This window comes from Corapipo altera, unplaced genomic scaffold (assembly GCF_003945725.1).
Source record: "Corapipo altera isolate COAL_440 unplaced genomic scaffold, ASM394572v1 75, whole genome shotgun sequence".
NCBI classification, from domain to species: Eukaryota; Metazoa; Chordata; class Aves; order Passeriformes; family Pipridae; genus Corapipo; species Corapipo altera.
Genome location: NW_020884887.1, coordinates 786,271 through 814,117, shown reverse-complemented (window position 1 = coordinate 814,117; position 27,847 = coordinate 786,271). Strand labels below are relative to the sequence as shown.

The 27,847-nt window shown below is 46.2% G+C and overlaps 1 protein-coding gene across 2 annotated transcripts in view; it reads left to right on the top strand.

Moving 5' to 3' along the window:
* Positions 1-25,791, top strand: part of UBE2D2 (ubiquitin conjugating enzyme E2 D2) — a 26,568-nt gene extending 777 nt beyond the window's left edge. The window contains exons 1-7 of one of the 2 annotated variants that reach the window (XM_027643688.1): positions 569-712; positions 8,284-8,347; positions 13,169-13,200; positions 13,292-13,369; positions 13,461-13,566; positions 23,278-23,371; positions 24,894-25,791. In XM_027643688.1, coding sequence (XP_027499489.1) covers position 8,347; positions 13,169-13,200; positions 13,292-13,369; positions 13,461-13,566; positions 23,278-23,371; positions 24,894-24,939 — 357 coding nt within the window. In that variant the 5' untranslated portion in view covers positions 569-712; positions 8,284-8,346 and the 3' untranslated portion in view covers positions 24,940-25,791. Of the gene's footprint in view, positions 1-568; positions 713-8,283; positions 8,348-13,168; positions 13,201-13,291; positions 13,370-13,460; positions 13,567-23,277; positions 23,372-24,893 lie in introns of those variants that run through there. The other variant, XM_027643687.1, reaches the window with a different exon arrangement.
* The last annotated feature ends 2,056 nt before the right edge of the window (positions 25,792-27,847 follow it).

Here is a 27,847-nt window from a genome sequence, read left to right as displayed (position 1 = left end):
TGGTGCGGGCCCGGCGGCCGCTGCGGCCCCGCGGGGACCCGGCCCGGCCCGGCCCTTCCCCGCGCTGGAAGTTCCGCCGGGGCCCGTCCCAGCGCTCCGGATCGCGGCCCCGAGCACGGTAAAGCTGTCACACGGCGCTGTGGTTTAGCTCTTCTAATGGAGCTGTGCTACCGCCTGAGTCATCCCGCAGGCTCCGAGGGGAAGCTACAGCCTTGCCTTCCCCTCCCTGGAACCCTGCTCCGTGTCCTGGCCTTTTGGGAAAACGCTGCTGCCCAGCTCCCCTGCTGTCTTAAAAGTGTTTGCTTGATCATCAGTGTCTTTTACCAGGAAAAAAAAATACTCGAGGGTTATTGGAGTCCAGTTGCATTTCCTTAGTGAATTTGTATCCTTTTCCCAGCGAAATGTGTAGCTGTCAGTTTGGAGTCTGTATACAAGGGTCAGGTGTAGAAAATAGCCGTCCCGTGGTGTTTCTGCTCTCAGTGACTCCCTGAATCTAATTTTTGTCTAGAACCAGCTGCCAACCCCCCAGCACCCACTTAAGCTCAGTTTGTAGCCCTGTTTGGTTTTCTGTGTGCTGTCGGGTCTGTGTTAACATCTCTGCTTTGCTCGTAGGTTACCTTGGAGGCTTTGTGAAGCTTCATGATCAGGTTAAAGCTCAGGTGGAGAAGAAAATGGAAGAGAGCTTGAAGCCTTACTTTTGCTCGTGGAATAGGTAGCACTTGGAAGGGGAGGATTTGGACTGTGGTTTTAGGGTGTTGGATTTTCCAGCTGAGGGTCCAGGACTGAGTTACATAAGGAAGTTGTGCTCCAGCTGAGTGCTGCTTGTCTGCAGTGTTCTGTCCCTTACTTTAGGGATCCCCGGGGTCCTGTGAGGAGTGTTCCACAGTGTTTGTGGGCTCACAGGTGTTTGGGAATACTTCTTCCTCCTCGGGAGTGGGTCGATAGACCTGGGAGATACAGCAGTGGATGCTGAACGGGGTAAATGTGGCTGGGGGACACACCGGGCTGGTGTGGGAACAGTGAATCCCCTGTCAGGTAACTCGGGAAAGCTGCTTGGTTGTAGTTCAGTGCGAGCTGAGGGTCAGGAGTCAACGCTCTGAGAGCACTTGTGTTTCCAGGCTGGTTTGTGACAGGAGAGGAGCTGGATGTGTTGAGTCTTTGTTAACGTTGGGTGCTTGTGGACTGACTCTTCCTGCTGCTTTTCAAGGATTAAGAACCCCGAGGGATAATGAGGACTGTGTAGGGTTATGAGAGTCTTCAAAGTGCCGAAGCAGTGCTGTGTGAGCTCTGCAAAGCACCAAGAGTTTCAGTGGAGTGAGTGTGGTGATGGCTGTGGAGGAGAGGGAGGTGATGGGGCTGGAGGCAGCATTTCCAGCAGAAAACCTGTGTGGGGGTAGATAAACTTGCCTGTTGTAGCAGCCCAGGTGCTTTAAAAGTTGGCTGGGAGTGGAGCTCCAGGCTGGAAGGAGCACTCTGAGTTGCTGTGGGTGTCTGGCCTTGACTGCTCCAGTAATCGTGGCTGGTTGTTTACGCTCTGGCTATTTTAAACCCCGTGGAGAGCTCTCCTATCATCGTCTCCGGGTTGTTCTGGGCTCTGGGAGTGTGTGGTGGCCATCCCTGTCAGGATAACGAGGGGACAGACAGCTTCTGACCTTTGCTGTTGCAACTTGTGGCAAGAGCAGGAGCCCGCTGAGTGTGGATCGAGTAGGAATAATCCCTGTGGAGTCGAGCACAGAGACGGGATGGGAGGGAAAACTGCTGCTCTGGCTTTTTTTGAGGGTGGTATCAGTCATGGTATATCAGTGTGCAGGGCTTGGTTTGGCCACTGGACCTTGCTCTTGGCAGTTTGGGTTTTATACCGAACCACAAAGGCCTTTCTGTGACGCTTTTTCCAAAATTTTTGTGTCCTCGGATAACACAGGGATGAGAACTTGGAAAGAAGGAGAAAATCCCGAGAGTAAACCTTTGATACAGTGTTACCTGAAATGGCCTCTTGCATGTTGAGCTGCTCTGGGCTGGAAGAGGGGGCCAGAACAAGGAGTTTACACCGGGTGAACAGCGTTGTTGCTGGTGTGTGAGGCAGCAGAGGAACCTGCAGGGTCTGTCCCAGCCTGTCCCTGTGGCACAGTTGCTCTTGGGATTGTCCAGAGGCTCGTGCTGGGATAACGTGTGTGCATGGAGCAGCAGCTGTTCTCTGAGCAGATGCTCCAAAAGAGCTCAGCCTGGGTGAGACCTGCTCTCAGATTGCTGCCTGTGTTACTCACTGCAGTATTTTGGGCAGTGGGGCTGCGGATTCTTGTTTGGGTGCCTTTACTGGCTCACAGGCCTGAAAGTTGAAATCCTTTCTTGTAGACATGTTTGGGGTGTAAGCAGGGCTGCCAGGCAGAGTCCCTGGGATAACAGTGAAGTGCAGCAATGTAATCGTTGTTTGTACATAACAATTATCTGTCTTATCATGGGTAAATTCATAAGAAATGCAGAGTGAAGCAATCCAGGGGCAGGATGGGAGGGATACAGGAGGCCCAGAGTGGATGGCTTCCATTTTAAGGTTTAAGCTGAAGCACTTTGGATTCAGCCACGTCCCCATCTGTGTTGCTTATCTGTAGGGAATGCAATACCTATAACTGGATAACTAGGGCAGTGTTTGGAGTTCTCTGAATGGGAGAGCAAGGGAAAGGTTGGCTCATTGTCTTTCCTGGGCTCCCCTGTGTGATCGGCGGGTGAGGGGGAAGGGAAGGCAGCAGCTGTGCCTGAGCCCTGCTCAAGTAAAGCATTTTCTGTAGCAGAGGAGTGGTGGATTGCTGTTGCTTGTACTGTAGAGGCCCAAAAACCAAGTAATGCTTCACAGAACTAAACTCTGACTTCCATTGGTTCCTGCTCAGCTGTGGAGGAGGGTGGTGGTAGTTGCTGTAGTCCTGGAGTCCAGAGCTGCCCGACCTCTGGGGATGCTTAGGCATCACTTCTGCCAAAATGAGCCCTGCCCGTGGGTGGGATGTGAGGTCAGTGGTGCAGTTGGTGTGCTGAGCTGTAGTTGTGCTACCTGTGCTGAGCAAACTCGGTGTTATTTCAGTGCTCCCAGTTCTGTACAGCAGCCAGTGGGAGCAACTGGGTTCTTCCGCTGGGCCTCGCTGTGTGCGTGGAGCTGCCAGCACAGCCCATCTGTGCTGGAGAGCTTGTGTACAGGGAAGGCTGGGAGGCTTCTGTTAGCTGGAGGGGTGTTTTGATACTCAGACTCTACCCCAGGAGGAAGTTATACATTGCTTTGGTCTTCTTCCTGTGCAGCCTTTGAAAAAAATAAAGAAGGAGAGGTGACAGTTACATCAGAGTGTGTTTATAACACTTACCTTGGTTATTGCTGTGATCGTGAGTCTTTTCATGCTGCTCAGTTGCCTTCTGACTTCTGCAGTCTTGGAAGGAGTCAAAGTTGGAGGATCTGAGCCACTGCAAGCATTGCAAAAGCAGTTTCTGTCAAAAGGGAAGGATTAAAATGCTGCTGTTAATCGGGATAGCAGCATTAGAATGGCAGATGCTCGGGAATCGTAGTCTGCAGGCAGGAGAACCCCTATGGATGTGGCAGGGAATTGGTGGCCTGACCTTGGTGCACACGTGAGAGCACTGCCTGGTGCTGCTGGGTGAGAGGAGCTGAGGGAAGTGCCAGGTGGAGCCAGGCTCTGGATCCTGGCAGGGAGGTGCTGCTGGCCCGGGGAAGGTGCAGAGGCTGTTCTCACCCTCCTGCCCCGTGGGTCCTGCACAGGGACTGGCACTGCCCTCTCTGGTCCTGAGGTGAGGCTGGGTGTGATGGATTTGACTTTGGCCCTGATTCCCTATTGCTTGGCTCTGCTCTGTTGGGAGCTGGGAACAATTCATGGCTAAGTGGCTGCGAGTTCCTTTTTGGTTACATAAGTCAGGATTTTGTAACATCACCCTACACTGCCTGTTGCTGAAGGGTTCAGGGGCTTGGGGCAAGTAGACTTGCTAAAGGCAGATGGAAAGCTTGTTTCACTCACAGCAGCAACCTGAGGCAGAAATTAGGTTTATAATCAAGCTAATGATGTGGTCTCTGAGTAAAACAGAATGTGAAAGCAGCTCAAACTGGAGCATGGTGGAAAGCCCATGGAGTCCAAGCTAAGAGGACTTTGGATAATCTAGAGGGGTACATCTAGTGTGTTGGAGTGGATTTAAGGAGCTCTGCTATGTACCAAATAAAATTGCTGGAGCTGACTACTAAAGGGTGCTGACTTTTTACTCACCTGATTGGCTTCTTGAGGTTGCCAGTTAGGTTGGTTATTCTTACTGAAGGCTGTATTAGCATTAACTTAATCCTTAAAACTAGTCTTCTGGCCAGAGCAGGTTTTACCAGGAATGTGTTAGACTGGGGAGGGATTTGTTGTCTAGAGGAATAAATTTGAACTTCTCTAACAAATGTCTTTGGAGCTTACAATTATAACCTGAAACATGTTCAGGGTTAAACTTTGAGACCTAAACCACTTGGGTTTGGTAGTTCTTTGAAAGCTTCTTGTGCAGTTTGTGAACTCCTGGATTGAGGTGTGTTTTCAAGGCAGTGTACAAGCTCCTGGGAAATGGGAGAACTGTAGGAGGGGGGGGGATGAGGGTAATGTGGGGCTGAGCAAGGCTGGTGGCACTGGTTTGCCTGTGAGCCCCGAGGCCTCGCTGGCAGCTGATGCCTTTCATGACTCGGGAAGCACAGCTGGGGGGTCTGTGGCATAAACACACTCCATCTCCCTTAAAATGCTTTCATGGAACCCCTGAGTAGGAGTTTGGTTTGTTTGGAACTTTGGAGCACATTTAAATCTCATTTTGGAGCCTAAACATCAGCTTTTTTTTTTGTGTGACTTTTATAGTTTTTAGGGTATGTCCTTCATGGATTTAGTTGTAGTAGTTGCATTCAACTTGGCCTTTGGGCAGGACACCTTGAACCTTGTTTTGTGCTGTGCTTCCACTTCCTCATTTTTGCTGAGGGACTCATTAATAGCTGTGAGATGGGTCAGGTTAATGGTAGGATCGACAGCAGTGGGCCCAGCCCTGGAGGTGTTTTGCTGTAGGGGAGGTGGCAGAAACTTTAAATTCTGTAGGATGCCTTCAACTGGAAAGCCAGCTCAGGGTGAGGCAGCCCCCTGGAGCTGAGTAACTCAAACTGGAATTTGATCTAAAGCCTGTTTGAGTCTTCACTTATAAGCTCCTAAAACCTTCTTCGTGTGCTTAAGGACCAGAAACTGTCTGGAGTGGGAACTGGCTTCAGATTTTGTTTTAATATCAGTGTGGTCAAGATCAGGCTTGATCACTGACCAGCCAGACTTCCTAGATCACAGGGGAATAAAACAGTTTGGGATCAGGTCCATGCAAGTTTGTAGATGGTACCAGACTGTAACTGAACCCACCGCGTGCTACGAGCTCCAGTTTTATGGGAACTCTGGAGTCATTTGTTCCGAGTTACACAAACCAGCTGGTTCTCAGTCTCCCTCAGCAACAACATCTGGAAGCAGAGACCTCGCTGGGTTGAGTGTTGTGCTTTTGCAGTGCCTTGGGAACTGCTGAGGAGCCTGCAAAAGGCAGAGTAACCTCTGGGACAGGTTTGGCTCTGCAGCAGCCATGGGTGCTCCTCTGTGTGTGCCTGGATAGATACAGTTCCATTCCTGTCCTTAAACTTGGCTCTGCAGCTCTGACCAGGGAGTAGTGGGAGTCTTAGAAGCAGCTGGAAGGGAATGGTGTGTTAAAGGGATTATCCATGCCCTGCCAGGAAATCCATTTTGCCTCTCTGGTGGGCAGAGGCAGCTGGTGCCTGTGCTCCAGAGGGGTCTTAAACTTCCTCATTGCTCTCCAAGCTGTTGTTCTACAAACTATGGGAGGTTTTGTGTTGCAGGGGCTTGAAATGGGAGTTGGTGCTAAACTTTTCCAGGCACAAGGAGCTTACACATTGCTTTTTACATGGGCCTTTTAATCTGTGATGTTTCACTCTGAAATTGTAGAGCAGAACCTGAAATGCCACCTTGTCACTGAGAGAAGTGGTTCAAGTGCTTGTTGTAAGTCATGGCTTTCCACTGAGATAATACCCAGGGCACCAAAGTATTCCTTTCTAGCTGGAACTGGAGATGTAGAAAATGAAATAGTATTTTGATGAGAAATGGAGCTGCTACTACCTGAACTTCACTGCTGCCTCTGGAGAGTTACCTTGTGGTCCCACTGTTGTATCCAGTGTGGTGAAGCCCTTGGTGCATTTGGGCAGCAGGATACAGGGGGAATGTCAGGGCAGCTTTATGTGTATTCTGCTAACTGGTGGAGTGTGTGCCCAAGCTCCTGTTTGTAACCATCTCCCCTGTATAGCAGGGAAGCTGCATGTTGTGTGTCCATAAATATAATCCATGGTGGGCTGTGGTCCTACATGGAGAATGTGGATTCTTACAGTTGTACCTTCCTAGTTTAGTGTATGCTTTGTACTGATGCATGAAACAGGATGAGAAGTGGCAAGGAATATTTTTTAATGAATGTGTTTGTGGTTTTGAATACCATAGCATTAAATTGTCTTTTCCAGAAAATTAGAGTCCAGTAGCATTTGGAAGTGAACTGTTCTGTACAATTTTAGGAAGAGTAGGTGTATTCCTGGTTTTAAGTTCTCATGTGGAGACTCCCTTCATTGGCTGGACTGACCCCGAGGAAGGTGTGTGTAGTGTCTGCACCTTCCTGTGCTGCCCTGGTGGGGCAGGGTGTCTCCTGGCTTGCTGCTGCTGGAGCAATTCCAAAGGGCTTTCAGAGATGGTACATGGAGCACTGGAGATGTTCTCTCCACCTTCAGGATGGAGGAGGCTCTTGAGCAGGTGCTGTGTGTGCAGTGCCTGTTCCTGCCCGAGTCTGTGCTGAACCACAAAGTGGAAGAAGCTCAGCAGGAGCTCCACAAAAGCTCCCATAGACTGGTGAGTCAGGAGATTTCCAGCTGGGCTCTTTAGCAGTTGGGAGCTTCTGAGAGCTGAACCAAACTCGTGTGTGTGTCAGGGAATGTGAAGCTTTGGATCTGCACTGCATCCAGAGGGGAATGCCCAGAGATTTACCTGTTTGATGTATGGCAGCATTCTGAGGTTGTAACTGGAGAGGGTTTGCTTAGTGATGGCCTCCCAGTTCCTGGGAAGTAGAAGCTGGAATTCCCAGAGATCATCTGAGCTTAATCACTCACTGCCTGTAAATAACAAAAGGCCGTTAAGTGACAAACCTCTTCTACTTCTGCTATCAGCTTGTCTTAAACATTGTCCTTAAAAGTTTTGTCTGCCAAAAGCTTGGTATGGAAACTTCACTGTGGACTGTTGCTGGGAGGTGAAAAGCTGAACACAAAACGGATCAGGGACAGCATGGAAGTGTTTCCTGAGCACTAGATTTAGTTGTAATCCTTGTTGTCTGGTGTGTGTTCAGCTTTCTAGACTGAGCTAGGACAGAAAAAAGCTGATATGTGTGGGCCTATCATGCAAAGCAGGTCAGTGGCTGAGCCAGAAATGGGGCAGGTAAAGTTTGTCTTTTAAAGTTTTATTCTATTTTCACTTCCCAATAAACAACCACTTCCTGAGAAAATGGCTAATGTGAGTTGCTGGTAACAGTAATTCTCTGAACTGTGCTAAAATGTTGCTTCAAACTGAAGCTTGGTATAATTCAGGAGTACTGTGAATTACTCAGCCCACTCAGACTCATAATGGGATTTTTTTCAGAGGAAAATTTGACTGACACAGCCACTGAAAAGTGAGGGTTTCCATTCAGGTCTGTAGGTAGGGAAGGCCTTGTGTTTTATTCCATTTCCCCCTGCCCTGTGGTCAGTGATGTGTTTGTGTGGAGGCAAACCAGCCCCAGGTTACTGGAGCTGTGTGTGCTGCAGGCAGGCTGTGGAGGTGATAAACTGGATCACTGTAGCTGGAGCAGTCTGGGAACTGTTACAATAGAGGGGATAAAATAAGGCTGATACAGAGAGTTGCTGGATTGAGGCCACCTTATCTCCCTGTGACCTGGGGACAGTGGAGGATATAATACCTCAGTAATGCTGGGACAGTGCAGGCAAACCCAACAGACCCTGTGACATGGTGAGATTGCTGTGGCTCCGGGTCTGGGCAGCCTGGAGGGGTCACTGAGGCAGGTGCCAAACGTGGCTCCTGCGTTGAAGATGCAGCTTTGCTTTCCAAAATCCTGGCTGTTAGTTTTGTGGCGCTGCCAGAGTTGCCACCAGCAGCTTTTTAGCAATAACATGGTTGTTTTTGAAACGAAACGAACTGAACTCTTCCTGTTTTGTAGGAGTTGAACGATCTGGCACGTGATCCTCCAGCACAGTGTTCAGCAGGGCCTGTTGGGGATGACAGTAAGTATCCTGCTCTCAGAGACACCTGCACTCTGCCACTTCCTTCCTTCTAAAACAGGATGTCCAGCACCTCAGCAAGGAGAACCCTTCTGTTTCTTCTGGTTAGAGTACTAGATACTGCTCCCCATCCTGACATGAAATTTGTTGCTCTTCTGTATCCCTTTAACACCTTCCCTGTGTATCACTGATGCTGCTCCCACTCTATTAATTGGACAACTCGATGCATATCTTAAGTTACACCTTTTGAGTTAACTGTTCTGGAATTCTGGATGGAGTTAGGAAACCTCAGTAGCTCTGTGGCCAAACCAGCAAGCACCTGCCTACAGCTTTCTGCACTTGGATATCTAAACTGTACATGGTGCAGTCATGTGTTCTTGTAGGACTAAAACAATCTACTCCCAGGACTCCTGCTAGTACAGCAAGGTCAGGGTTAGCTCTGTTTTACACAGCAGTTAGGTAACACTGCCTTTTTTTTTTTTTAAAGAGGGTTATATGTAGTCCTTGGGGTTGAGAGGTTAAAATGTGGTTGAAAGGAAAATGTTGATAAATTACAACTTGAATCATGAAGTAATGTTGGTTGGGTTTGGTTTTGGTTTTTGAATTTATAGGCAGGATTTCAAGCAATTTCACTCAGTTTGGAATCCTTCTTGTGGCTTTCTCAATAAACAAAACCAGAATGTCTAAACTCTGCTGTCATGACTAACCTGTGGCCTGACTGGGATGTGGGTGCTTAGGTATGAGGGAGGAGGTGCAAGAGAAGCATCCTTAAATCAGGCACTTCATCAGGAACCACAGCGACAGTAAAAGGGGGAATAACTTCAGGCTGAGAGTAGGTTTAGGTTGGTATTGGGAAGAAATTCTTCCCTGTGGGGGTGGTGAGGTCCTGGCACAGGTTGCCCAGAGAAGCTGTGGCTGCCCCATCCCTGGAAGTGTCCAAGGCCAGGTTGGACAGGGCTTGGAGCAACCTGGGCTAGTGGAAGGTGTCCCTGCCCATGGCAGGGGTGCAGCAATATGATCCTTGTGGTCCCTTCCAGCCCAAACCATTCTGACTCTGTGTTTGTAACCTGTGCCCAGATCAGTGTGCCCTGCCAGCTCCTGCTAAGGGACAGCCTCAGACAATCTCTTTGATCTCCACATCAGCTGGTGTTTGCCGTGCCAGGCTGCTCACCTGAGGTGTGATTTGCAGTTGTTCTGTCCTTTTGAAGCTCGAGGAGGTGTGTTAAGCAGGAAAAAAGCAGCTCTTTAAAATCCTACCCTGATTTTTTTTATCTAATGTTGATTTGTAGTAAGAAGATCTGCTGTCATCTTGTGCCTGTATTTTGGCCCAGGGAGGGGAGGACAAGATACATCGTGTGACTTGACTTCAGGCTCTTTATGTGACTGGTTCTTACCTTAGTTGTAAATGGTGTTCCCCAGTCTGCTTTGATTAGAATCATGGAATATCCTGAGTTGGAAGGGACCCACAGGGATCATCCAGTCCAACTCCTGGCCCTGCCCAGGACATCCCAACAATCTCACCCTGTCCCTGAGAGCGTTGTCCAAACACTCCTTGAGCCTTGGTGCTGTGACACTGCCCTGGGGAGCCTGTTCAGTACCAACCACCCTCTGGGGAAAAAACCTTTTCCTGAAATCCAACCTAAACCTCCCCTGACACAGCTCCAGGCCATTATTAGCTGTGAATAAGGCACCTTAACTGATGCCCTTCACATTATGGTGGTTTTCTGTGAGAGGCCTTTAACCTGCAGGAGTTCTGCAGGTTGTACCATCTTCTTCATTTTCACCAGAAAGTGTAAAATTATACTTGACTGTTTTTTTAATAGCACCATCAAACTCTTGTCATAGCTTAGGTGAGCAAGATCAGTAGGATGTTTGCAGTGAGACAAGAACACTTGCAAATCCAGTTTTTCAACGTGGTCTCTCACTGATATACTGTCAGCAAAGCTTCCAAGCTCCTGAGAGAGGGGATATTTAAGTAGGGAAACCCTCCAGGTGTGTGCTGAGAACTCTGAGCTCAAGTATCCTTTCTGAAAGGAAAAAATTAGCCACCAAGATCTTTCTGAATAATTTCTGAACCAGCAGTTCTGAAGTGTATAGAAACTTCCACATTCCTGCAGAAATGTAGGGCTAGATAAAAAAAACCCCACTCGAAACCTGAGAATGAAAATACTGAAATTAGTGGGGGTGTTACTGTTCAGCAGAACTGTCAAACAAGTGGAAGCTCAGCTTGGTTTTGAGAGTGTTAAGCAGTAGGGTCAAGCTTTTAGTGACTTCACAACTTATTTCTGCTTTCCAAATAGTGTTTCAAAGAGGTTTGTAGTTTCATGGAAAAGAAATGACTAAGATGGAGAGCCAGGCTGAGGCTTTTATTCCCTTAAATTAGCGAGTGCGATTTGTGCCACGATAAACTGCTTTGTGGTTTCCAGAGCCTTATCAAAGGTGATGACGATTGTCTGGCAGAGAAGGTGGAAAGTTACTGCTGAGCACAGAAAGCTTTAAATTACTAAAAGTTCTTCTTGTGCCACCTTTCTGAAGGACCTCTAATGAAAGGCTTCAGTTGTTGAGAGCAACAGTTCGGGGGTGTGTAAGTGGATAGCAGTGGCAGCAGCAGCAAAGTGCCTTCTCCCAAATCCCTGTGCCCCAGGTGTGCCTCGGCTGCCTTGTCACAGTGACATTTCCTGATGTTCAGGACATGCTGTACTTGCAAAGTGCTCTCCTGTGGCTACTTCAGCTGATACAAACTGTCCCCAGCTGTAAGTGTCTCATCCCCGTAGTTCATAAACTTTGGGAAGTGAAGAGCTGTTCCTGCATTGTAGGAATGGGATTTTCTTGGCAATGTAGTTTTAGCCCTTTTCCTCCCACCTCTGGCCTGTGTTTTGGAAATGTGCTTGGGACTGGATGACATTGGTGTGCTTCCAGTGGCTTAGCTATTCCAGACATGTACCTGTGCTTCCCTACTGAAAGTCAGCAGCCCCCTTACTTTGTAAATACCTTTTTATGGGTGATTTCAAAGGAAAGAATCAATTAGAATAAGCTCTGCATGTCAAATCCATCTTGTTGTTCATCAGACTTGTCCTGGATATTGTGAGGTGTAAAGCTTAGGTTAAACAAGCTCTTTGCTTGAGTCTGGGGTTGGAGCTTTCAAAAAGTTAAGATTCACTGTGGAAATGTTTTTCTTTCTGGTTTCTTGTTGGGCTTAAGACAATAGATGGTTATTTGAACTTCTCTTTCCAGTGGTGCCTGTGTGTACTCCAGTGAATCTCATCAGCATCTACTGGTTCCTGTGAGATTTTTGGTGGTTTTGCTGTGACTGGCCACAATCTTCCCTATGGGGTTCCTGCTGCCCCTTTGTCCTCTGCTCCAGGTTTCTCCCTGTCCAGGTGCAGGTGATAGGCACTTCCTGGGAAGCTGGCTGAACCCCTTGAAAGGGGGGGAATGCCACATATGGACATGTGATCTGCTGTCTCTGTTTCCTGGCTCTGCATTGAATGTAGTTTCTCAAAGGCTGCTGCATCCAAACTCCTGAGAGAAGGGATATTTAAGTAGGGAAATCCATTTATGGGCTGAGGGCTCTAAGCTCAGATATCCTTTGTAAAAGGAAAAAAATCAGCTGCCAAGATCTTTGTGAATAATTTCTGAGCTGTTCACCAGTGCTGAACTGTATAGAAATTTCCACATTCCTATAGAAATGTAAGACTAGATTAAAACAAACCTGCTCCAACCCAACCCTCATTTCCTCTGTCCTTGCAGGGCTGTTCCCACTTTGCCTTTTTCCTCCTTCCTTGTATGACATCATTCCCAGCTGTAATGCCTGTACCATGAGTAATTAAAAACTGCTCATGCTAGATTAGAACAGGTAGTACCACTCCTAACTTCTGGCCCAGGTAGTCTTGACAGCCGTAGACATCACACATCTTGTGTCTGGAAGGCTTCCCTAGCAACAGCTGGAGTCACCTCCAGCTTCCCAGTCTGAAGGTGCCATGTAGCTGACATCCATGCTGAGGGGAGCTTCCATGGTCCTATTTCCCAAATAATTTGTACTCCTTGCCCAGGCACTGGAGCCTTTGGAGATGCAGGAACTCCGAGAACTCCCTAATGTGCTTCATACAGATTATCAACTTGGATTGTTTTCCTTCCCAGCACGACAACGTTCTTCACAAGTCCTCTGTATGACCAGATTTCTGTTCTCTTGGACAGATGCATATGAGTGAGGTTTAACTTTAGTCCACTTAACCTAAAGTGTGTCCTAGCACATTCTGGTCCTGAGTCTGGAGCAGACTGTTGCTCCTGCATTCTCTTAAGACATTGCTTTCTGCTGCGTTAATGAAATCTTGAGGCCTCTGTGGAGAGACTAAGCTTAAAAGTTCAGTGAGGATAGCAGTGGCTTAAATTACCTCTGTACATGTGGTGTACACAGAGCTGGGGCTTGTTCTCTGTGTGACCAGGGCTCTGAGAGGAGAGCAGGTATGAGCTCATCATGTACCTTTTGTTCTCACAGGGCAGTCGTGGAAACTTAGTTCAGCTGCTTCATTAGAAACTGCAGAGTTTAAACTCACACTTTTGAGTCTGAAAAGTTGCCTAGGACTGTCTGGATTTCTATTGTCACAGGATTTTTGCAGGGCATATGTGTGGTACCACAGCAATCCTGGGCTGTGGAGCATTGAGTACTTTGCCCTGTGTCTGTTTAATTCCTTGGCTCCCTTCCCTGCAGCCTTTCAGAAGGCTTTGTTTTGAAAATAGACTTTTCTGTGCTGCTTTGTCTGGAAGAAAGTAAGATCATTACTTGAGCTTCTCCAAACTGAAGTAAATCTCTCTCTCTTTCAGTGTTCCATTGGCAAGCTACAATAATGGGACCAGTAAGTATGAGAGAATTGATGCTTGTGGCTTTTTATGATGGGTTGTCTTGTAATAACTCCTCAAGCTGCAATGATTCTTTCTCATTAACAGAACGACAGTCCCTATCAAGGTGGAGTATTTTTCTTGACAATTCACTTCCCAACAGATTATCCCTTCAAACCACCTAAGGTGAGTGGCTTCTACCATAAATCCATCCTTTACCATGTGGTCTGATGTATATATTTGTGAGCCTACACTGAAAATTTTCCTTCTTCTGCAGGTTGCATTTACAACAAGAATCTATCATCCAAATATTAACAGTAATGGCAGCATTTGTCTTGATATTCTACGATCACAGTGGTCCCCAGCACTAACTATTTCAAAAGGTACCTCCAATGCTCATTTTAATTTTTACTCTGCTGAAATGAAGTACTGATTTGGGATGTAAAAACTGCTGCATTCCTGCTGGCATCAACCATTTCTGTGGTCACTGCTTCAGTCGTGTGACCCTGCCTGGAGCTGGCAGCCAATTCCTGAGTGTAGGATGCTCGGCACATCCATCTGCCCTGGGGCACAGGGAGACTCCTCAGCTTTGCCAGTGGAGGCAGATAAGTCCTACTGCACTGAGTACACACTTCTGCCACCTCACCTCAGAGTCTGAACACTGACACTAGGCTTAATTTTATATATTTTTAGTTAATGACAATGAAAGACTTTAATATTCAGAATACACACCAAGTAAAATATTTAAGGGAGCAGCTGTAGTTCTTAAGAAGTTATAAACTTGTCTAATTGTTTGTCATCTTAAAAGACCCTTTTTCAAGGAAACATCATAACTCCGTGTTGGCAGCTTTTAAACAAAGCTTTCAATGACATGCACTGCTAAAGCATGTTATAAAACTTAACTAGCTTGCACTATCTTGACTTTTTTTAGCTAAAAATAATCTTGGACCCTGTGAACTGAGTTAGTGGTTAGCTTGGAATGTATCCTTTGCCTAGTAAAGCAGTATTCATATTTATTATAAATACAAGGCTTTAAATGCTTGAAAGAAAACCCAGGTTGGAATTTTATTGATTTTTCTGGCTAATGAAACTGTAGATTTATGAACTGTAGATCAAGTCTGTAGGTCTAGCCATGGCTATTTAGGAATATTTTGGGTCTACCCTGTGCATGGACCATGTCTCAACTCCTCTGTTTTGTAGCTTCACAGTGTCCCTGTGCTCAAACGCTGCAGTTGCCACATTGATGACATTATCCTTCACATCTTGTCCCTGCTCTGAGGCTTTCCTGTGCCCTCTCCTTCACCCCAACTCCCTGTGATGTTTCTGGGCAATTTTTGATTTAGGCAGGTGATTCCTGGTACGTCCCTTGGACATCATCACTGTCTCTCTTTCCCTGAACCCACAGAAGTTCCCACCTTCTTTGTCCAGCTAAAGGCATTTGTAGAAACAGTTGGAAAGGCAAAACAGTATCTCCTTGTCTCTTGTCAGAAGTGAGTTTGCTCGCGCACGAGGCTGAAAGTCTTTGTTGTGAGTTGAAAGCACTGAAGAAATGGTGTCAGTAAAGGGAAAATGATTGTCAGGTTGCTGTAATTTCCTTGCAAGTGCTCTCAGTCAGTACTGGCTGCTCCTGGAAGCACCAAGTTAGCACCAAGCACTGACATCTGTTCTGGTTTGATTTAATTGCTGTATAGCTGGGCAGAATGTGTGTTGTTTTAGGGAGTCTGAAATGGCCATATGGGCAGTGGGGTGATAGACAGCATGCTTGAAAATACTGGGAGATAGACTGGAATTGGGACAGTTGGGAAAAGATGGGGCAAGACTTCAAGAGACTGGTTAAGGGCAGCAGTGGGCTGAAAATACATCCTAATGTTAATTTTGCTGTCCAAATACATTTCCAGTATGCTCTAACATCTCCTGTTTTCTGCTTTGGACTCCTTTTTTTTTTTTTTTTCTTACCCTTTTCAAACTGTATCCTCCTGGCTGAGCTGGAGTTCTGTGGGATCAGGGTGGCTGTTTCATGCCACTGTGCCCTTCCACTGCCCCCTGTGAGTGCCCTGCTGGGGTCAGGGGACTCTGTAGTCCTGATCAGTTCTCACTCACTGAAGAGGAGTTCACTCAGTGCCCAAACTCTGCTGCACATGCACAGCATCCATACAGCTCTAACCTGGGAGAAAACCTTGTTCCCACTTCTCTTGGGGTACATTTATTGAAGGAATTAAAGCAGCAAAGCAAATTCTTACAGGTGACTTTATAGAAACTGGGAATGCTTTCCTCAGAATCACAGAAAGCAGAGCTCAACTTCAGAAGCAAAGAGCTGATGGTCCCATCTTGAACAAGTGTAAAGAAATTGCACAAAGGCAACTTGAGTCTTTTAGGGCTGAAATCTTGTGTTCAATCAGGTTAGAATGTGTCATGACAGACTTTGGGGCTGTTTCAGCTCTCTAGTGACTGATCAGCCTTATCAAAGAATGGATGTGTTCCTAGCAGGAAAAGCTGTTGGATTAGGTAGTTTAGAGTGAGTAACAGGACTTAAGACATTCAGCAGTAAACTCACATCCCTTCCAAAGCAGCAATTTAGTATTTGTATTGTGGATTTCTTAGAGTATTTCCTAAATGGTGCCACCCTTTAACTGGGATACTACTGGGAACAAGCTGTTTGAATTTAAAATCTGTAAGCAGATAACTAGAGCACAGCTGAAAAAAAAATGTGCTTTCTGCTGATTGAGAAATCTGGAAAGACTAGAAACAGTCCTTCTAGGAAAAAGCTTATCATGCACAGCTTCCTCCTGAGGCAGCTGGGAGGCAGCACTGTCAGCAGCTTGGATGGGCTTGGTGTTATGTTGCAGTTAATGTGTGGTACATGAACATGTTTTACACCTTAACCTCCAAGGAGGGAGGGGAAGGGGTGTGCAGTGACTTCCTTTGGATTTAAAGTGCCTCCTTTTGGTGCAAAGGCAGTGATAAATCTTGTCAGTGGTAGTTAATCATCCCAGTTTGCTGGTAAAGGGTCTTGGCCCCTCACACTCTGGAGCCCTCTGTGAGCAACTTGATAAAGTGACTGTGGCTGTGACAGGTGACTGGCATTTTGGGGTTTTGTTCTGTCCCTTCTAGAATTGTTAAAACAGCTTCTAAAGGCTTGGGAGAACAACAGTGAGTGTCTCAGTAGAACAGCTAGTTTGCTTGTATTAGTAATTCTTTACTCAGTGTTCCTTAAAGAATACATATTGGAGAACAAATCATCTCAAAATACAGTGTTAACCACACCTTGGTGGGCAATTTGAACTCCAAGGCTTAAGTAGAATGTGTAGGCTTAAATTAAAAACATTATCTCCAAGTCTGTACAAATAAGAATCTCTGTTGCCTGAAACAGGAGGATGAAGTATCTTAACATGATTACAGCTGTTCCCAGCCACTACTGGGGGGAAAAAAAGATGGTTTCTCTTGAACTTGGCAAGGGGATGTGCAAGAGTTGATCTTGAAGTACTTCTGCAGTGAAAGTCAAGCAGCTCACTCTGTCCTGTCCCACTTCTCCCCATATTTTGTAACTAGTGACTCATGGAGCCTGTTTGAGTGTGCTGGAGGGGCAGTGAGGAACTTCAGCCTCATTCATGGCAGAGTTCAGCTCTGCTGTCCAAACGTCCATGCCCAGTGTGCTGTGGATTTTCTGTGCTGCTGCTCTTCAAGAATTGCTTAACTGAGACTTACTGTGTGGGATTTCCCCAGTACCCAGCGAACTAAATGAACTGGACCTTCACAAGGCAGTTTTAAAAATTGGGAACCTGGTTTCTGATCGTCTTCTTGGCACTTTAATTTGCCTGTTGTAGCACTTACCCACATAACTGGGTGGCTTTGTCACAGAGCATGGGTGTGACATGATATGCTGAGTTAGGGTTCTAAGGGAAATGCTCATTTTTGCTTTTCAACTCTCAAAACTGTAGTTTAACCACTTGTGCAGCTTCCCAGATGTTGCTCCAAGGAAGTTTGTACTAGGAGGATGTGGCTGGCAGGTTGAGGGATGTGATCTTTCCCCTCTGCTTGGCACTGGTGAGGCTGAATCTGGAGCACATATCCAGTGCTGGGCTCCCCAGAACAGGGAGGTCATGGATATATTGGAGAGAGCTCAGTGAGGGCCATGAATGCCATGGAGGGACTGGAGCATCTACCATTATGAGGCAGGCTGGGAGCTGGGACTGTTCAGCCTGGAGGAGAGAAGGCTTGGGGGAATCTTATCAGTGTCTGTAAATACTTGAAGGGAGGGTACAGAGGTGACAGAACCAGACTGTTCTCAGTGGTGCCCAGTGACAGGGCATGAACTGAAGCACAGGAGGGTCCCTCTGAACAGCAGCAAACACCTTTTTGTGTTTTATTTTTACTGTGAGAATGCTGAGCACCAGCACAGGTTGCCTTGGGAGGTTGTGGGATCTCCTGCCTTTGAGATACTCAAAAACCACCTGGACACAGTCGTGGCCAACCTGCCTTAGGTGGCCCTGCTTGAGCCAGGGGGCTGGACAAAATGGTCTGCAGAGATCCTTTTCAACCTCAACCAGTCTGTGATACACTGGGCAACACTTAACTTTTCTTCTTTTGTCACCAGAAATTGTTGAACTGACTTAGCAGGAATTCAAGTTGCTTTGAAGCCAGAAGTTTAAACTGCTCAGATTTAAAGGTACATTTGCTGTAGGGCTGGGGAAGAGGCTGGAGGAGTTGGAAATGGGGCTGTGGTTAAGAAATAGGATTGAACTGGAACGGAGTCTGAAGCTGCTTTAATTTATTTGGGTGCATCTTGCCTGTTCACAGACAGGAGCCACTCATTTGAAGCTGTTGGACCAGTGGTGTTTTGAGTGTGTTTAAAGTTAAAAGCTTAATGTTTGTCAGTGCTGATAAAACTCTTTGACAGCTGTGTGCCTCAAAAGTTTCAAGTCTGGGGCCTGAAACTCCAAAGCAGTGATTGTATAGGAGAATGCTCCTTCCAGGAATCAGGTTGCTTCCTGATTTTGAGGAATAGAGGTGGAAGCAGCAGTGGGTCTTGATGTGGAGGTTGCCAGGCACCAGTGAAGGAGCTGGTGGGAGAAGCAGGACAGCTGGATGAACCCCCCAACATGGAATTCAGAATTCCTCAGCAGTGTTGTGTCCAAGGCTCATATTTCTGCTGGCAGAGGTGTTTCACAATCAATTAAACCTGAGCTGACAAACTGTTAGTTTCATATTCAGAGACTTTGCTGGATCAGGAGGCACAGCACTGCCTCCTGGTCTCCAGGAGGTGACAAATGGCTTTCCACAGAAAGACCTTCTGGGCACAGTGTTCATCACTCTCCTGGGACAGCAGGTGGGGTGGGCTGCTGCCATTGCTGGGAACTGGTGATGGCCAGGAATCAATGCTTCCCTGTGTTATCCAACTGTTCCATGTCAGTGCATGACCTTTTTGATTATAAGGTGATCCTGAGACTCCTGTGTCACTCCAACCAAGACAGAGAGCTGAGTAAATGCCATCCTGCTGTCCTGACAGTCTGGCACGCAGAGCAACCATCTCAGCACTTTCTTGGTACTCTGCACCAACAAAGGGTTTGTTAAATAGTCTCTGTACTTGCTTAGAGATGGACCCTTGCTCCTGGGTGGATTCTAAATTGGCTCCTCTTTGGAGAGCAGTAACTGCACCAAGCAGCAGTTGGATCAGAACACACCAGTCATTTTTTTCTGGGTAGCTTCATTACCTTGGAAAAATTGGTGCTTTTCATCTCCCTGTTGTGATTCAGCTGGAGATTCCATTGCTCCTCAGTTGCTTTTCCTTACCCTGAAGTGTCCCATGGATGAGTGCTTTACTGGAGCAGGTTTGTTTGGAATTCCAGCTAGACTTAAACAGCAGTGTCTGTGGTGGCTGGTACTGTCAGGGATGGCTGGAGTGGTGGATATTAGACCAGTCAGGCTTTGCAGACAAAGTGAATCATCTGGAGGTTGTGTTTGGAAGATGAGGAAGTGGAGATCAGCTGCTTTTAAGAGTCTCTTCACCTCTGAGTTCCAGGAACTTTAACATGCCTCTTAAATTTGGATGAGCCAATAGATGTTCCAGTAGGGCTTTAAATTGTGTTCCACACTGCTCATTTGGCTACTGCTGGAAGGACCTGTGGAGAGCTGTTGTCATGGGTTGTCCTGAGCTGCTTCCTGGCAGAGGAACCTCAGCCATGGAATTTACAAGTGGAATTTGCATCTTACCCACCCCTTCAGTCTGAGGTGGGGCAGCAGCAGGAAGGTGAAGTTGCTCACTGGGGATGGTGAGCTGACCTGGGAGGTGTGAGAGCACAGCAGCTGCTGAGGAGGGGAGGTGGATCATGCCCTGCTGAACTGTAGCTGATCCTGCTGACAAGCTGTCCATGGCAGGATTTTCTGCCTGGAGAGACTGTGCTTGAACTTCAGAGTGTTTTGTGCTTTGTGAAGGCAAGTCTTGCACTGGGAACTTGGATGCCAGTTGTGCTGTGTTACACTGTAGACTGTATTCTGCATGTCACTCAAGCAGTCTAATATTAAGTGTTGAGTGATCATTCTGCCTGATGAAGGTGCATTTCTCTCACTGCTCTGTGGGGAAGCTAAGCCCATTTTTAGAACCACTTTGCTGTCAACCTGTTTGCTTGATGAGTTTGGTTCTCCCAGTCCCTTGGTGTTTAGAAGTACTTGGTCTGTGCTAGTTCCTGGCAGCAGGAACCACACTGAAGAGCAGGTTGTATTTGTTGTCTGCAGAGATAGATAGGGAGCACAGCTGAAAGGTTAGAGGTCAGTAGGCTGCCTGGTGAGTGAAATGAAACAAAGCAAACCCAATTTTGGAGTGAAAGGGAGCTTTAAACTGATAGTGGTTCTGAGTTGCTTAATGTTCTGCTGCAGACTGGGCAACTCTGACAGCTAAGAGTGAAGAGATGAGAAATAATTCTGTACAGAGTTGTTTCAAGGGAGGACCCCTTTGAATCAATGGCAAGTAAAGTTTATTTTGCAGTTACTGACAAAAATCCAGACTTGAATTGAAAGAGTGCACACTTATGGTACATCCCTTCCAGTGGGAGACTCCAGGGGATGCTGTCAAGCTGATAATGCTTTGCCTATGGTCATGCAGGATGTGTAGGACAAGGTGTAAAAATGTCACTTAACCTGCCTTGTGTAGTTATTCAGCTTGATTCTGTGGTTATAGAACTTTTTGGGAACTTTTTTGTCTCCTACCAATAGAGTAGTCATTTGAGTAGTAAATGTCAAGGCTTTGCTGTGGAGCTCATTGCTGTAATACTTGACTGCAGAGGAGGGTGGTCTGGTGAGTTTTTAATTCCACAGTGTTGGTTTAATTAGTTACTCTGATACACAGCTGACATGTTTGGTTGCTTCCTCTTTACCCTTGCACTTGAAACTTGGAGAAGGTGCCTTTTCCAAGGGGTTTTTCCATAGTGGTCTGGAGGCTCCTTATGTTGGTCGGTCTAAAAGGTGTGTATGTGCAATGTTCTAGTGGAAAACCTCAAGAGAAACTTCCTGAATTGATATGGACAGATAGCTGGGTTCAGCAGGATATTAAAATTACACCAGTTTAGATAACTGGTTAAAAATGTTCTTCTTGCTGGGGCTGTACAGATAAAAAGGGAATGATGTGAAGTCACCAGCAAGAGCAAGTGTAATGAGAATAGTTTGGATTAATGAAGACTTAAAAAAATAAAACAAAGCAGATGAATGTGGCAGTGCAGCTTGAAGCCAAATGATTGCATCCATTTTTATTCAGTGTTTTTGGAGTGATGCTGAAGAGTGAACTGCTGAGTGTTGGGAAGAGGAGGGGTGTTAGGGTGGCCTGAGAGCACTGACCAGGCCTGCAGTGTGGTTCTGACCCATGGTGTTCTGAAAAGTCCTTGGTTTTTAAAGACTGTGGTAAGATAAAACTTGAGGGAATAGTTACAATAGTTGAGCAGAAAACTTGTGTTGGATTTCCTACTGTTTCTGGTGAAGGCAGGGGACAGGTTTGAGCTGTCTCACTCATCCTACAACTGAAGAAACTCAAGTGATCAGAGCAGTGGAGTCTGACAGACAGAAAGGAATGAGCTACAGGAGAATTGCTGGACAAACAGCTGTTTTGAGGCTAAACTGACTGGGAGCAGCTGGATGTGTCAAAGAGTTCCCATTACTGAACACTTTACTCAGTGTATGTGAGGGAAAGGAGCTGGTGCTGGAGCTGTACTACAGGTGCTAAATGTGCTTTGTCCCTTGCTAAGGGACAGCACTTCAGGACTGTTTGCTTCTACATGCCTCCCTCACACTCTGAAGCTGTGTTCTGAGAGGGAGCTCAATAAATAGCCCAAATGCCAGTTATGGTAGAGGATAATTAAGCCCTTAACTCTCTCACAGGTGTACAGTAGAAAACTGGGAAAAGGAGGAAGAGGTTGCTCTTTATTCCAAACCAGAAATATGTTCACTTAAATCAAGGCCACTTTATTACCACACTTGCCCTAAATGCTTTGAACTTGGAACTGAGAATTGATTAGTGAAGGGTCTACAGAAACAGGGGGGAAACTGAACTAAGTGTTTTTCTGTGTTCTTGGTGCTCACACCACTAAGCAGCACACTCAGTTCAGACCTAGGGAAGCTTTCACTTTTGTCCCACTTGGAAAAAAACTTCTTCTCCATTTCCAATGAATATCAGACCTCTTTACCTCTTCTCTCTGGAGGATGGTGATGCCCTGGCACAGGTTGCCCAGAGGAAGCTGTGGCTGCCCCATCCCTGGAAGTGTCCAAGGCCAGGTTGGATGGGGCTTGGGGCAGCCTGGGCTGGTGGAAGGTGTCCCTGCCCATGGCAGGGGGTGGAACGAGCTGAGCTTTAAGGTCCTTTCTGACCCAAACCATTCTGTGATCTGTTTTGTGGCCTGTGTTTTAACCTATATTAACTCCTTTGTTGTTTTTATGGGGCTGTGTGCTGTTTCCTTTCATTTTTCATGGATAGCTGCCTCGTGCAAGTGATGGAAATTGGAGCAGATTTGTGTTCTAGTGTCTTCAGACTCCTCACTCTTGTCATCTCCAACTTGCTCGGAGGCTGAACTGTGACAACTCCGCGTCGCTGCAATTGGTGAAGGGACATATGGAGTGGCACTGTTTGATCCAAACAGGCAGAGAGAAGGGAATGTTTGGCATTTCTGGGAGGGGGGCAAGATGTCCCTGCCGTGCCTGGTGTAGTGTTGTCCCAATATGCTTTGCTTGTAACTCCCTGCCTTCTCCTCTCCTCTCTGGTGTGAATGCAGGAATGTCCGTGTGCTATTTGTGGCTTTGCAGCAGTCTCCTGGCTCCTTGTATGGATGAGGTTGTCACTCAGCTGAGCAGGATGTGGCCTCTGGGATATAGGCACTATATATTTATAGTGAAACACTCAAGTTCTAGGGCTCTGGGGTTGGGAGCAGTGCAGGGAGCTGGATGTTCTTGGGTCATTTTGAATATTACACTACACTTAATCCATCTCAATCTTCCTTATGCTTGGAAAATAATTGGGTAAAGCTTCTTAGTTCTCTGCAAGACTGGTGTTATTTTTAAACAGATCTTCAAGGCCAGGTTGGATGGGACTTGGAGCAACCTGGTCTAGTGGAAGGTGTCCCTGCCCATGGCAGGGGGTTGGAATGAGATGAGCTTTAAAGTCCCTTCCAACCCAAATCATTCTGTGATTCTAAAGTAGCTGTGAACAGCCCTTTCTCAATTCATCTCAGCTGGACTTGTCTGCTGTTTGACTTTTGATTAGTACTGCTCCAGGTCATTTAACAGTGTAGGGAAAAACTGAATTTCAGGTGCAAAAGCAGGGATGTCTTCCCAGAATGCTCTCACGTGTGGGTTCAGAGAGACATGACTGCTGCTGGACACACCTATCCAGGAGGTTATTCCTTGTGACATTGTGGTCATGTGAAGTTGTGTAGTTCACTGGTAAGGAATTCTGTTCAGAATCACTCAGCTGATGTACCTGGGATTACTGCTCCTTGGGAATTTTAAATAAATGCTGCTGATGCTACTGGCTGGAGGGCAAGGAAGGGTGTGGGCTGACCTGTGCAGGTGTCCTCAGCTGCACTGCAACTAATTGTGTCTCTTTTTTCTCTCCCCAGTACTTTTGTCCATCTGTTCTCTGTTGTGTGATCCCAATCCAGATGATCCTTTAGTGCCTGAGATTGCACGGATCTACAAAACAGATAGAGAAAAGTAAGTATGGAAGCCAAAAAAACGTGGAATATGACAGGGCAGAGTCCACACTTACACAGTAAAGGGGAACTGAAAGGCCCCACTTCTTGGAAAAGAGTGGAAAAAAAAGGCAAATCAAAGCTCTGTGGTCTTTTTAGGGGTGTTTTTGTTTTTCCCTGAGATCTGTAATGCCACTCTCTGAGCTGCTTTAATCCCACGTAGCCAGCAGAGGGAGAGCAAGTTACTCCAACGGGAGAATATTCCATGGCAGCTCTGGGTCTGGAATCATACAAAGAAATAACAAAAACTCCCTGTTTCTCCTTCACTTGTCAGCACAAGGGAAGAAGAAGTGGTGGAGAGGTTGGGGTAGGAGGACTCCCAAGCTTCTGTACAGAGAAGCTTTGGTGCCAATGAGCACTTTAACAGCTTAATGACCATTGTAAACACTTCCTACCTCTCTGTTCCTTCCCAGATCTGGTCAGGGAAGGGAAAATGATCCACAAATTTGCTTTGTCTGCTGCATGCTTGAGGAGCAGTGTTTAGAGAAGTTCATGCATCCTGTTTTTGAGAGCTGCAAGAGCAGCAGCACCTGTTTGGAGATGCAGTGATCACTGACTCTGCGCTTGAAGTATGCAGGACTCCTCTTTTTTTTTTTTTTTTTTTCCCCCCCCCAAAAATAAGGAAACAAATTTTGGGCTTAACCATAAGGACTTGCTGCTTGAGTAGTCTCTGAGCAGTGATGGGAAGGAGAGAGTTAGGAGTGGATTTTCAGATTCTTTAAGCCAAAGAATGTTGTCTATGGACTAAATTCCAACACAAACCAATTTGGTGTGCATAACTATAGGAAAATTCTGGCTGTAAGTATCTTATTCTTTTAATTCTGTAGAATAAGAACAACTGGTTGTCAGAGAGAAACTTTCATCAGTGCAGTTAATCACAACTGCTTTGATTTGCACAGGTATCCTGAGCTTCCTCTGGCTGTGAAGGGTATTTGGATGCAAAAGCCACAGGGGGGTTTGGAATTGTTGTGCCTTCAGAACAAAAACAATTCTGATGGACAAATCACTGTGTCCTGACTGTTATCAAAAAATGACAGTCAGATATGTAGCAAGGAACAGGGCTGTTGGGGTTGGGCAGGTATTGGGTTTAACTTAGAAGGGAGGAGATGGCAGGGACACATGAATCTATTCCAGAATGTCCCAGTGAAACCTTACAGCAAGTTTTCCCAGGGGTTAGGGGAGGCACAGGTAAAGCCTTCCTGAGAATCCTTTCCCCTCAGCCCTTTCCTTGCTCTGTTTTATGGCTCCAATCACAAAGATCTCATACTCCTGTTGTAAACATGACCAGGTGTTTCTTTTCCATGAAGCACCCTGGGCTTTCTTGTTCCCCCGTTTGCTTAGTGTTTAATTTTGCTCCTAAATGTTACAAATTGTTGATAGAGTACTGTAGAGAGTGTGAGTTCATGCCATGTGTAGACTAGACTGCTGGAGCTGGAATACTGTGCAGATGCCACGTTAAGTAAATCCTCTTTTTATACATACAGGTACAACAGAATAGCTCGGGAATGGACTCAGAAGTATGCGATGTAATTAAAGAAATTATTGGATAACCTCTACAAATAAAGATAGGGGAACTCTGAAAGAGAAAGTCCTTTTGATTTCCATTTGACTGCTTTCTATGAGCCCACGCCTCATCTTCCCCTGTGCACATGTTTACCTGATACAGCAGTGCTGCGTGTTGTACATACTTGGAACAACAAACTAGAAATACTGTATTTCCCCGTACCAACATTGACTCCTAGCAGAGAAGTGTGTGTGTGAAAAGCTGGTTCTTCAGTCATAACTTTGTGAGCCTAAAAGCATTCCTTGCTGAGTTAAAATTGGGTAATCAGATGGGAATGGGAAGAGTCCTGGTGGTTCTCAGATATTTTTTTTTTTTTAGGGACAGTGTTGCTGATTCATGAAGGATTTTAAGTGGAATCCTTTTAAACTCATAACAGTTATGAAAAGCAAGGTGAAGAACTTGAAACTGTTTCTGTATTCATTTTATTCTGAAGGACCTACACCTTAGGTAAATGTTATGACCAATGAGAAACTGTACCCACATCCTGTGTTTAAGGTCTAAGTTTAACCGGTCACCATTTAAATGGATTGGAGCTATTAGTGCATCAAGTGATGTTGATTTGTTTCAACTCTCTCCCTCCCTTCATACTTTTTTTGGTTTGTATGTGGTTTCTCAGTTAATACCTAGCTAATAGCTCTTATTTTTTCTTAAGTTTTTTAACTGCTTAGGTCTTTCTGGATGTAAGGGTAAAAAAAAAAAAAAATCCATTTGACAGAAAACTTGTGTGTATTTAAAGACCCAACTGCTCCCCTGGAGCTTGTACGTTCAAGAATGATTAATCTGTGTAATAAACTGATTACTACAGTCATTACATATAACTTTGTGTGAATAGGCTTTTAATTTTCAGAGCAGTTTGTTACAGGCTTAAACTAACGGTGGATTTCTCTTAAAAAAACAAAAACAAACCAACTTTTGGGTTGAAGTCGTGAAGCAGTTTGGTTTGCATCACACAAGGCACCTGAAGAGGCAAACAGGAGCTTGAGCACTTAGATGAAATCAGGATGTGTAGTGTGCCAGGAACTTGACTGTTAAACCAAATAAGCAGTTTACTAAATGCGAATCAGAGTGACATTTTACAAAGCCTGATGGTATTACTCCCACTTGCATGGGACCTAACACAATGCATATGTACTGTAGGTAAGTGAAACCTTATGTAACTAAAAAAAAAAAAAATGGATGTAAAAGGGTAAAAAAATGAAAAAAAACCAACCTACCAAACACATCAGCACAAACTTTCATAAAATGTAGCTTTTACATAATTACTTTGCACTAAACATTTGCAAATGTTCATACAGTTTTAAATTGTACTTGTATGTGTCTTTTTTTTTTTTTTTTGGAACAAAGTCTTCACTTGAATCTAGTGAAAAAAAAAAATAATGTAGTTTGAAACTTTTCTTTGTATACAAGTGTATTTGCCAGCATCGTTGGTGTGACAGTAGGTGAGTCTGCAAGTTTATCTCCTCTTAGTAGAATTGTAACCCAAGCCATCGGGCAGGAGAGGCTGGAGCCGCTGGCTCTCCGGCCACAGGGTCTGTCCCAGCCATTCCCAAATGCATCTTGACACTCTTGCACAAACGAGGAATAAATGTCCACTGCTTTTGGTCTAAAATCTGTTCCGCTTGTCTCATCTCTCGGTGTGTCCGCAGCGCTGCAGGAGGTGTGACCCTCGGGCAGGGAGCTGGGTCCCTCTCCAGAGGCACCAGGAAAGCTGCTCTCCTGGCCTGGGGACAGAGTGGCTTCGCTGGAAAAGGCATTGGAGCACGTGTGTCCTGGCTGAGGGGTGACAGCTACAGGGGAGGGGGAGAGATTGGTGTGCAGGGCTGTGAGCCTCGGGTCGGGCCTCCCTCAGCTCTTGGTGCTTATCCACAGGGTGTTGGTGTCTGGAATGCTGGGAAGGCAGGGTGTGACTCTGGATAACACCTGTGGCATTGTCAAACCTGGAGTGCAAGCTGGTGGCTGGGTTTGTGTCAGCCTTGCCTTTACTGACCTGTTGTAACGTGCAGGCTGTGCTCCTGCTGGACCCTCAGCAAACAGCTCAGTGGGGGAGTTTCACAGTTTATCACAGAATATTCTCAGTTGGAAGGGACCCCCAAGGATCACTGAGTCCAACTCTTAAGTGAATGGCCCATGCAGGGATGAAACCTTGTCATTATTAGCACCATGCTCTGACCAACTGAGCTACTCTTAGGGTCGCCCTCCCCTGTTTTTCCATGGGGTCACAGAAAGACAAGGGAGGAGCTTTGGGGGGATTCTCTTTACCTGCTTTGCAGTTGAGCCTCCCAAGAATGATTTTTGAGACAGATCTGGTTGGCTTTGGGCACTGGAAGTTGCTGAAAAAGATCAGAGGTGGCCTGTATGGGGGGAGAGAGAAAGGAGCACTGACAGCTGAGCGAGCTGAGGGAGATGGTTTCCCTTTCTGGTGGAGCAGAAGTCGCATCCAAGAGGTGACAGGACATTAATAAGCCATACATGCATTGAAACAGTCCTGAATCTGTAACAGCTGCAGCTTGGATGATCCATTAACACATCTGCTCCTGTTGGGATGAGTCTCACTTGCAGTGAAGTGCTCAGGCAGTTCAGACTTTTTTTGCTGTTGGCACAACCACAGTTGTGTAGTAAAAGCAGGTCTGGTGATGTTTGAGCAGGGAGGATGTGCTCTGTCCCTTGTGTGGGATGACCACTCGTTTGGAGGGTTGTACTGTGAACTAGATGAAGGAGCCTTTTTTTTTTTTTTCCTAGCATTTAACTGAAAACCTGACCCAGCTTAGCTATTTTTGGGACTAGAAACCTGCTCCTTTGAAGCTGTACATTGAGTATGTTCCAGTGTCAAACAGCACAGGAGGCCGTGGGCTCTGGATGTTGCCTTTCTAGGAA